Consider the following 12,382-nt stretch of genomic DNA (forward strand, 5'->3'; position numbering starts at 1 on the left):
AGAGGGAGAGAGACCGTACGTCAGGGCTGTGTTACCTACAGAGAGAGAGAGACCGTACGTCAGGGCTGTGTTACCTACAGAGGGAGAGAGACCATACGTCAGGGCTGTGTTACCTACAGAGAGAGAGAGACCGTACGTCAGGGCTGTGTTACCTACAGAGAGAGAGAGACCGTACGTCAGGGCTGTGTTACCTACAGAGGGAGAGAGACCGTACGTCAGGGCTGTGTTACCTACAGAGAGAGAGAGACCGTACGTCAGGGCTGTGTTACCTACAGAGGGAGAGAGAGACCGTACGTCAGGGCTGTGTTACCTACAGAGGGAGAGAGACCGTATGTCAGGGCTGTGTTACCTACAGAGAGAGAGAGACCGTACGTCAGGGCTGTGTTACCTACAGAGGGAGAGAGAGACCGTATGTCAGGGCTGTGTTACCTACAGAGAGAGAGAGACCGTACGTCAGGGCTGTGTTACCTACAGAGGGAGAGAGACCGTACGTCAGGGCTGTGTTACCTACAGAGGGAGAGAGACCGTACGTCTGGGCTGTGTTACCTACAGAGGGAGAGAGACCGTATGTCAGGGCTGTGTTACCTACAGAGAGAGAGAGACCGTACGTCAGGGCTGTGTTACCTACAGAGAGAGAGAGACCGTACGTCAGGGCTGTGTTACCTACAGAGGGAGAGAGACCGTACGTCAGGGCTGTGTTACCTACAGAGAGAGAGAGACCGTACGTCAGGGCTGTGTTACCTACAGAGGGAGAGAGACCGTACGTCAGGGCTGTGTTACCTACAGAGAGAGAGAGACCGTACGTCAGGGCTGTGTTACCTACAGAGAGAGAGAGACCGTACGTCAGGGCTGTGTTACCTACAGAGGGAGAGAGACCGTACGTCATGGCTGTGTTACCTACAGAGAGAGAGAGACCGTACGTCAGGGATGTGTTACCTACAGAGAGAGAAAGACCGTACGTCAGGGCTGTGTTACCTACAGAGAGAGAGAGACCGTACGTCAGGGCTGTGTTACCTACAGAGGGAGAGAGACCGTACGTCAGGGCTGTGTTACCTACAGAGAGAGAGAGACCGTACGTCAGGGCTGTGTTACCTACAGAGAGAGAGAGACCGTACGTCAGGGCTGTGTTACCTACAGAGAGAGAGAGACCGTACGTCAGGGCTGTGTTACCTACAGAGGGAGAGAGAGACCGTACGTCAGGGCTGTGTTACCTACAGAGGGAGAGAGACCGTATGTCAGGGCTGTGTTACCTACAGAGAGAGAGAGACCGTACGTCAGGGCTGTGTTACCTACAGAGAGAGAGAGACCGTACGTCAGGGCTGTGTTACCTACAGAGAGAGAGAGACCGTACGTCAGGGCTGTGTTACCTACAGAGGGAGAGAGACCGTACGTCAGGGCTGTGTTACCTACAGAGAGAGAGAGACCGTACGTCAGGGCTGTGTTACCTACAGAGGGAGAGAGAGACCGTACGTCAGGGCTGTGTTATCTACAGAGGGAGAGAGACCGTATGTCAGGGCTGTGTTACCTACAGAGAGAGAGAGACCGTACGTCAGGGCTGTGTTACCTACAGAGGGAGAGAGACCGTATGTCAGGGCTGTGTTACCTACACACAGAGAGAGAGACCGTACGTCAGGGCTGTGTTACCTACAGAGGGAGAGAGAGACCGTATGTCAGGGCTGTGTTACCTACAGAGGGAGAGAGACCGTACGTCAGGGCTGTGTTACCTACAGAGGGAGAGAGAGACCGTACGTCAGGGCTGTGTTACCTACAGAGGGAGAGAGAGACCGTATGTCAGGGCTGTGTTACCTACAGAGGGAGAGAGACCGTACGTCAGGGCTGTGTTACCTACAGAGGGAGAGAGAGACCGTACGTCAGGGCTGTGTTACCTACAGAGGGAGAGAGAGACCGTACGTCAGGGCTGTGTTACCTACAGAGGGAGAGAGAGACCGTACGTCAGGGCTGTGTTACCTACAGAGGGAGAGAGACCGTACGTCAGGGCTGTGTTACCTACAGAGGGAGAGAGACCGTACGTCAGGGCTGTGTTACCTACAGAGGGAGAGAGAGACCGTACGTCAGGGCTGTGTTACCTACAGAGGGAGAGAGAGACCATTCTTCAGGGCTGTGTTACCTACAGAGGGAGAGAGACCGTACGTCAGGGCTGTGTTACCTACAGAGGGAGAGAGAGACCGTACGTCAGGGCTGTGTTACCTACAGAGGGCGAGAGAGACCGTATGTCAGGGCTGTGTTACCTACAGAGGGAGAGAGAGACCGTACGTCAGGGCTGTGTTACCTACAGAGAGAGAGAGACCGTACGTCAGGGCTGTGTTACCTACAGAGGGAGAGAGACCGTATGTCAGGGCTGTGTTACCTACAGAGAGAGAGAGACCGTACGTCAGGGCTGTGTTACCTACAGAGAGAGAGAGACCGTACGTCAGGGCTGTGTTACCTACAGAGGGAGAGAGAGACTGTACGTCAGGGCTGTGTTACCTACAGAGGGAGAGAGACCGTACGTCAGGGCTGTGTTACCTACAGAGGGAGAGAGACCGTACGTCAGGGCTGTGTTACCTACAGAGGGAGAGAGACCGTACGTCAGGGCTGTGTTACCTACAGAGGGAGAGAGAGACCGTACGTTAGGGCTGTGTTACCTACAGAGGGAGAGAGAGACCGTACGTCAGGGCTGTGTTACCTACAGAGAGAGAGACCGTACGTCAGGGCTGTGTTACCTACAGAGGGAGAGAGACCGTACGTCAGGGCTGTGTTACCTACAGAGGGAGAGAGACCATACGTCAGGGCTGTGTTACCTACAGAGAGAGAGAGACCGTACGTCAGGGCTGTGTTACCTACAGAGAGAGAGAGACCGTACGTCAGGGCTGTGTTACCTACAGAGGGAGAGAGACCGTACGTCAGGGCTGTGTTACCTACAGAGGGAGAGAGACCGTACGTCAGGGCTGTGTTACCTACAGAGGGAGAGAGACCGTACGTCAGGGCTGTGTTACCTACAGAGAGAGAGAGACCGTACGTCTGGGCTGTGTTACCTACAGAGGGAGAGAGACCGTACGTCAGGGCTGTGTTACCTACAGAGGGAGAGAGACCGTACGTCAGGGCTGTGTTACCTACAGAGGGAGAGAGACCGTACGTCAGGGCTGTGTTACCTAGAGGGAGAGAGACCGTACGTCAGGGCTGTCTCTCAGAGGGAGAGAGACCTACAGAGAGATGGGGAGAGAGATATCATACAAGCAGAAATCTAAACACTTTGGTTTGGACAAAAAAATGATGACAATAAATAACCACACACACACGGCAGATGGAAGAGGAGTGTGTATTCGTACCGGTGGAGGACTGTGCGTTGGCGTCAGCCCCGTGGACCAGGAGCAGCTTGACGATGTCAACGTAACCGCCGCTCGCCGCCGCCATCAGGGGCGTGATGTCACCTTTAATCCCCCGGTCCTCCACGTTGGCGTGCATGGCGAGCAGCACCTAACAACCAATCACAGCAGGGGTCGGGGATCAGAGGTCATATAATGTATGGTGTAAAGTGTTTGTGAGGGACTCAACCTCATCCTGACCTCACCCCCCAAAAAAGAGACTACACCCAAGTTACTAAAATTATATATATATTTTAAAATTTTACACATTTTACCTCCCTTCTCACCTCATTTGCTCACATTGTATATAGACTTGTTTATACTGTATTATTGACTGTATGTTTGTTTTACTCCATGTGTGTTGTATCATGTCGTTGTATCTGTCGAACTGCTTTGCTTTATCTTGTCCAGGTCGCAGTTGTAAATGAGAACTTGTTCTCAACTTGCCTACCTGGTTAAATAAAGGTAAAATAAATAAATAAATAAATAAATAAATAAAAAGGATGATTACACACCTGTGCACACACTGCACTGTTCTCCCTCCCTCCCACACGGCACTGCACTGTTCTCTCCCTCCCTCTCACACACTGCACTGTTCTCTCCCTCCCTCTCACACACTGCACTGTTCTCCCTCCCTCCCACACGGCACGGCACTGTTCTCTCCCTCCCTCTCACACACTGCACTGTTCTCTCCCTCCCTCTCACACACTGCACTGTTCTCTCCCTCCCTCACACACTGCACTGTTCTCTCCCTCCCTCACACACACTGCACTGTTCTCTCCCTCCCTCTCACACACTGCACTGTTCTCTCCCTCCCTCTCACACACTGCACTGTTCTCTCTCTCCCTCACACACTGCACTGTTCTCTCACACACACGGCACTCTCACACACACACGGCACTCTCACACACACACACACGGCACTCTCACACACACACACACGGCACTCTCACACACACACACGGCACTCTCACACACACACACACACGGCACTCACACACACACACACACACACACACACACGGCACTCTCACACACACACACGGCACTCTCACACACACACACGGCACTCTCACACACACACACGGCACTCTCACACACACACACACACACGGCACTCTCACACACACACGGCACTCACACACACACGGCACTCTCACACACACACGGCACTCTCACACACGGCACTCACACACGGCACTCTCACACACACTGCACTCTCACACACACACACACTGCACTCACACACACTACACACACTGCACTCACACACTACACACTGCACTCACACACACACACTGCACACACGGCACGCACACACACGCACTGCACACACACACTGCACTGCACTCGCACACACTGCACTCGCACACACTGCACTGCACTCGCACACACTGCACTGCACTCGCACACACTGCACTGCACTCGCACACACTGCACTGCACTCGCACACACTGCACTGCACTCGCACACACTGCACTGCACTCGCACACACTGTACTGCCACACACACTGCACTGTTCTCTCTCTCACAAACACTGCACTGTTCCCTCTCTCACACACAATGCACTGTTCTCTCTCACACACACACTGCACTGTTCTCTCTCTCACACACACACTGCACTGTTCTCTCTCTCACACACACACTGCACTGTTCTCTCTCACACACACTGCACTGTTCTCTCTCTCACACACACTGCACTCACACACACACTGCACTCTCTCACACACACTGCACTCTCTCACACACACTGCACTCTCTCACACACACTGCACTCTCTCACACACTGCACTCTCACACACACTGCACTCTCACACACACTGCACTCTCACACACACACACACTGCACTCTCACACACACACTGCACTGTTCTCTCTCACACACACACTGCACTGTTCTCTCTCACACACTGCACTGTTCTCTCTCACAAACACTGCACTGTTCTCTCTCTCACACACAATGCACTGTTCTCTCTCTCACACACACACTGCACTGTTCTCTCTCTCACACACACACTGCACTGTTCTCTCTCTCACACACACACTGCACTGTTCTCTCTCTCACACACACACTGCACTGTTCTCTCTCACACACACTGCACTGTTCTCTCTCACACACACTGCACTGTTCTCTCTCACACACACTGCACTGTTCTCTCTCTCACACACTGCACTGTTCTCTCTCACACACACTGCACTGTTCTCTCTCTCACACACACTGCACTGTTCTCTCTCTCACACACTGCACTCACACACTGCACTCTCACACACACTGCACTCTCACACACACACTGCACTCTCACACACACACTGCACTCATACACACACTGCACTCATACACACACTGCACTCACACACTGCACTCACACACACACACACACTGCACTCACACACACACACACAGCACTCTCTCACACACACACACTGCACTCTCTCACACACACACACTGCATTCTCTCACACACACACACACACTGCACTCTCTCTCACACACACACACTGCACTCTCTCTCACACACACACACTGCACTCTCTCACACACACACACACTGCACTCTCTCACACACACACACACTGCACTCTCTCACACACACACTGCACTCTCTCACACTGCACTCTCTCACACTGCACTCTCTCACACTGCACTCTCTCACACACACACACTGCACTCTCTCACACACACACACACACACACACACACACACTGCACTCTCACACACACACACTGCACTCTCTCACACACACACACACACACACACTGCACTCTCTCACACTGCTCTCTCTCACACACACACACTGCACTCTCTCACACTGCTCTCTCTCACACACACACACACACTACACTCTCACACACACACACACACACTGCACTCTCTCACACACACACTGCACTCTCACACACACACTGCACTCTCACACACACACTGCACTCTCACACACACACACTGCACTCTCACACACACACTGCACTCTCTCACACACACTGCACTGTTCTCTCACACACACTGCACTGTTCTCTCACACACACACTGCACTTTTCTCTCACACACACACTACACTGTTCTCTCACACACACACACTGCACTGTTCTCTCACACACACACTGCACTGTTCTCTCACACACACTGCACTGTTCTCTCACACACACTGCACTCTCTCACACACACACACACACACTGCACTCTCACACACACACACACACACACTGCACTCTCACACACACACACACACACACTGCACTCTCACACACACACTGCACTCTCTCACACACACACACTGCACTCTCTCACACACACACTGCACTCTCTCACACACACACTGCACTGTTCTCTCTCACACACACACTGCACTGTTCTCTCTCACACACACACTGCACTGTTCTCTCTCTCACACACACTGCACTCACACACACACACAGCACTCACACACACACACTGCACTCACAAACACACTGCACTCACAAACACACTGCACTCACACACACACTGCACTCACACACACTGCACTCACACACACTGCACTCACACACACTGCACTCACACACACACACTGCACTCACACACACACTGCACTCTCTCACACACACACTGCACTCTCTCACACACACACACACTGCACTCTCTCACACACACACACTGCACTCTCTCACACACACACACACTGCACTCTCTCACACACACACACACACTGCACTCTCACACACACACACACTGCACTCTCACACACACACACACACACTGCACTCTCTCACAAACACACACTGCACTCTCTCACACTGCACTCTCTCACACACACACACACACACTGCACTCTCTCACACACACTGCACTCTCTCTCACACACACACTGCACTCTCACACACACACTGCACTCTCACACACACACCCACTGCACTCTCTCACACACACACACACACTGCACTCTCTCACACTGCACTCTCTCACACACACACACTGCACTCTCTCACACTGCACTCTCTCACACACACACACACACTGCACTCTCTCACACACACACACTGCACTCTCTCACACACACACACACTGCACTCTCTCACACTGCACTCTCTCACACTGCACTCTCTCACACTGCACTCTCTCACACACACACACACACACTGCACTCTCACACACACACTGCACTCTCTCACACTGCACTCTCTCACACTGCACTCTCTCACACACACTGCACTCTCTCACACTGCACTCTCTCACACACACACACACTGCACTCTCACACACACACACACTGCACTCTCACACACACACACTGCACTCTCACACACACACACTGCACTCTCTCACACACACACTGCACTGTTCTCTCTCACACACACTGCACTGTTCTCTCACACACACACTGCACTCTCACACACACACTGCACTCTCTCACACACACTGCACTCTCTCACACACACACACACTGCACTCTCTCACACACACTGCACTCTCTCACACTGCACTCTCTCACACACACACACTGCACTCTCTCTCACACACACACACTGCACTCTCTCTCACACACACACTGCACTATCTCTCACACACTGCACTCTCTCACACACACTGCACTCTCTCACACACACACACACACACACTGCACTCTCTCACACACACTGCACTCTCTCACACACACACACACTGCACTCTGTCACACACACTGCACTCTCTCACACACGCAAACACACAGCACTCTCTCACACACACACACAGCACTCTCTCACACACACACACTGCACTCTCACACACACACACTGCACTCTCACACACACACACACTGCACTCTCTCTCACACACACACACTGCACTCTCTCACACTCTCACACACACACACACTGCACTCTCTCACACACACACACACACTGCACTCTCTCACACTCTCACACACACACACACACACACTGTACTCTCTCACACACACACACACACACACTGCACTCTCTCTCACACACACACACACACTGCACTCTCTCACACACACACACACACTGCACTCTCTCACACTCTCACACACACACACACTGCACTCTCACACACACACACACTGCACTCTCTCACACTCTCACACACACACACACACTGCACTCTCTCACAGACACACACACACTGCACTCTCTCACACACACACACTGCACTCTCTCACACACACACACACACTGCACTCTCTCACACACACACACACACTGCACTCTCTCACACACACACTGCACTCTCTCACACACACACTGCACTCTCTCACACACACACTGCACTGTTCTCTCTCACACACACACACTGCACTCTCTCACACACACTGCACTCTCTCACACACACACACACACTGCACTCTCTCACACACACACACACTGCACTCTCTCACACTCTCACACACACACACACTGCACTCTCTCACACACACACACACTGCACTCTCTCACACTCTCACACACACACACACTGCACTCTCTCACACACACACACACACTGCACTCTCTCACACACACACACACACTGCACTCTCTCACACACACACACACACAGCACTCTCTCACACACACACACTGCACTCTCTCTCACACACACACTGCACTCTCTCACACACACTGCACTCTCTCACACACACACTGCACTCTCACACACACACTGCACTGTTCTCTCACACACACACTGCACTCTCACACACACACTGCACTGTTCTCTCTCACACACACTACACTGTTCTCACACACACTGCAGTGTTCTCGCACACACTGCACTGTTCTCTCACACACACTGCACTGTTCTCTCACACACACACACTGCACTGTTCTCTCACACACACACACTGCACTGTTCTCTCACACACACACACACACACACACACACACTGCACTCTCTCACACACACACACACACTGCACTCTCTCACACACACACACACTGCACTCTCTCACACACACACTGCACTGTTCTCTCACACACACTGCACTGTTCTCTCTCACACACTGCACTGTTCTCTCACACACACACTGCACTGTTCTCTCACACACACTGCACTCTCTCACACACACTGCACTCTCTCACACACACACACACTGCACTCTCTCACACACACACACTGCACTCTCTCTCACACACACACTGCACTCTCTCACACACACACACTGCACTCTCTCACACACACACACTGCACTCTCTCACACACACACACACACTGCACTCTCTCACACTCTCACACACACACACACACTGCACTCTCACACACACACACACTGCACTCTCTCACACTCTCACACACAGCACTCTCTCACACTCTCACACACACACACACTGCACTCTCTCACACACACACACTGCACTCTCACACACACACACACACACTGCACTCTCTCACACACACACACACACACACACTGCACTCTCTCACACACACACACACTGCACTCTCTCTCACACACACTGCACTCTCTCACACACACACTGCACTCTCTCACACACACACTGCACTCTCTCACACACACACTGCACTCTCTCACACACACACTGCACTCTCTCACACACACTGCACTCTCTCACACACACTGCACTGTTCTCTCACACACACACTGCACTCTCTCACACACACACACACTGCACTCTCTCACACACACACACACTGCACTCTCTCTCACACACACACTGCACTGTTCTCTCTCACACACACTGCACTGTTCTCACACACACTGCACTGTTCTCTCTCTCACACACTGCACTGTTCTCTCACACACACACTGCACTGTTCTCTCACACACACACACTGCACTGTTCTCTCACACACACACACTGCACTGTTCTCTCACACACACACTGCACTGTTCTCTCACACACACACACTGCACTGTTCTCTCACACACACACTGCACTGTTCTCTCACACACACACTGCACTGTTCTCTCACACACACACTGCACTGTTCTCTCTCTCACACACTGCACTGTTCTCTCTCTCACACACTGCACTGTTCTCTCTCTCACACACTGCACTGTTCTCTCACACACACACACTGCACTGTTCTCTCACACACACACACTGCACTGTTCTCTCACACACACACACACACTGCACTCTCTCACACACACACACACACACTGCACTCTCTCTCACACACACACTGCACTGTTCTCTCTCACACACACTGCACTGTTCTCTCTCTCACACACTGCACTGTTCTCTCTCTCACACACTGCACTGTTCTCTCACACACACACACTGCACTGTTCTCTCACACACACACACTGCACTGTTCTCTCACACACACACTGCACTGTTCTCTCACACACACACACTGCACTGTTCTCTCACACACACACACTGCACTGTTCTCTCACACACTGCACTCTCTCACACACACACACACTGCACTCTCTCACACACACACACTGCACTCTCTCTCACACACACACTGCACTGTTCTCTCTCACACACACTGCACTGTTCTCACACACACTGCACTGTTCTCTCTCTCACACACTGCACTGTTCTCTCACACACACACTGCACTGTTCTCTCACACACACACACTGCACTGTTCTCTCACACACACACACTGCACTGTTCTCTCACACACACACTGCACTGTTCTCTCACACACACACACTGCACTGTTCTCTCACACACACACTGCACTGTTCTCTCACACACACACTGCACTGTTCTCTCACACACACTGCACTGTTCTCTCACACACACTGCACTGTTCTCTCACACACACACACACTGCACTGTTCTCTCACACACACACACACTGCACTCTCTCACACACACACACTGCACTCTCTCACACACACACACTGCACTCTCTCACACACACACACTGCACTCTCTCACACACACACACTGCACTCTCTCACACACACACACACACTGCACTCTCTCACACACACACACACACTGCACTCTCTCACACACACACACACACTGCACTCTCTCACACTCTCACACACACACACACTGCACTCTCTCACACACACACACACTGCACTCTCTCACACTCTCACACACACACACACACTGCACTCTCTCACACACACACACACACTGCACTCTCTCACACACACACACACACTGTACTCTCTCACACACACACACACACACACTGCACTCTCTCACACACACACACACACTGCACTCTCTCTCACACACACACTGCACTCTCTCACACACACTGCACTCTCTCACACACACACTGCACTCTCACACACACTGCACTGTTCTCTCACACACACACTGCACTCTCACACACACACTGCACTGTTCTCTCTCACACACACTGCACTGTTCTCACACACACTGCACTGTTCTCGCACACACTGCACTGTTCTCTCACACACACTGCACTGTTCTCTCACACACACTGCACTGTTCTCTCACACACACACACTGCACTGTTCTCTCACACACACACACTGCACTGTTCTCTCACACACACACACTGCACTGTTCTCTCACACACACACACACACTGCACTCTCTCACACACACACACACACACTGCACTCTCTCTCACACACACACTGCACTGTTCTCTCTCACACACACTGCACTGTTCTCACACACACTGCACTGTTCTCTCTCTCACACACTGCACTGTTCTCTCACACACACACACTGCACTGTTCTCTCACACACACACACTGCACTGTTCTCTCACACACACACTGCACTGTTCTCTCACACACACACACTGCACTGTTCTCTCACACACACACACTGCACTGTTCTCTCACACACACACACACTGCACTCTCTCACACACACACACACTGCACTCTCTCACACACACACACTGCACTCTCTCTCACACACACACTGCACTGTTCTCTCTCACACACACTGCACTGTTCTCTCTCTCACACACACTGCACTGTTCTCTCTCTCACACACTGCACTGTTCTCACACACACACACTGCACTGTTCTCTCACACACACACTGCACTGTTCTCTCACACACACACACTGCACTGTTCTCTCACACACACACTGCACTGTTCTCTCACACACACACTGCACTGTTCTCTCACA

At 52.1% G+C, this 12,382-nt stretch overlaps 1 protein-coding gene across 50 annotated transcripts in view; it reads right to left on the minus strand.

Annotated features, from left to right (window-relative positions):
- LOC110487768 (ankyrin repeat and KH domain-containing protein 1) overlaps nt 1-12,382 on the minus strand; it is a 92,369-nt gene that overhangs the window by 37,005 nt on the left and 42,982 nt on the right. For all 50 annotated transcript variants that reach the window (XM_090198094.1, XM_090198090.1, XM_090198077.1 and 47 more), the window contains exon 5: nt 3,330-3,477. In XM_090198094.1, coding sequence (XP_090054220.1) covers nt 3,330-3,477 — 148 coding nt within the window. The remainder of the gene's footprint in view (nt 1-3,329; nt 3,478-12,382) is intronic.

This window comes from Oncorhynchus mykiss, chromosome 14, assembly GCF_057628025.1.
Source record: "Oncorhynchus mykiss isolate SJ-2025 chromosome 14, ASM5762802v1, whole genome shotgun sequence".
Classification (NCBI taxonomy): Eukaryota; Metazoa; Chordata; class Actinopteri; order Salmoniformes; family Salmonidae; genus Oncorhynchus; species Oncorhynchus mykiss.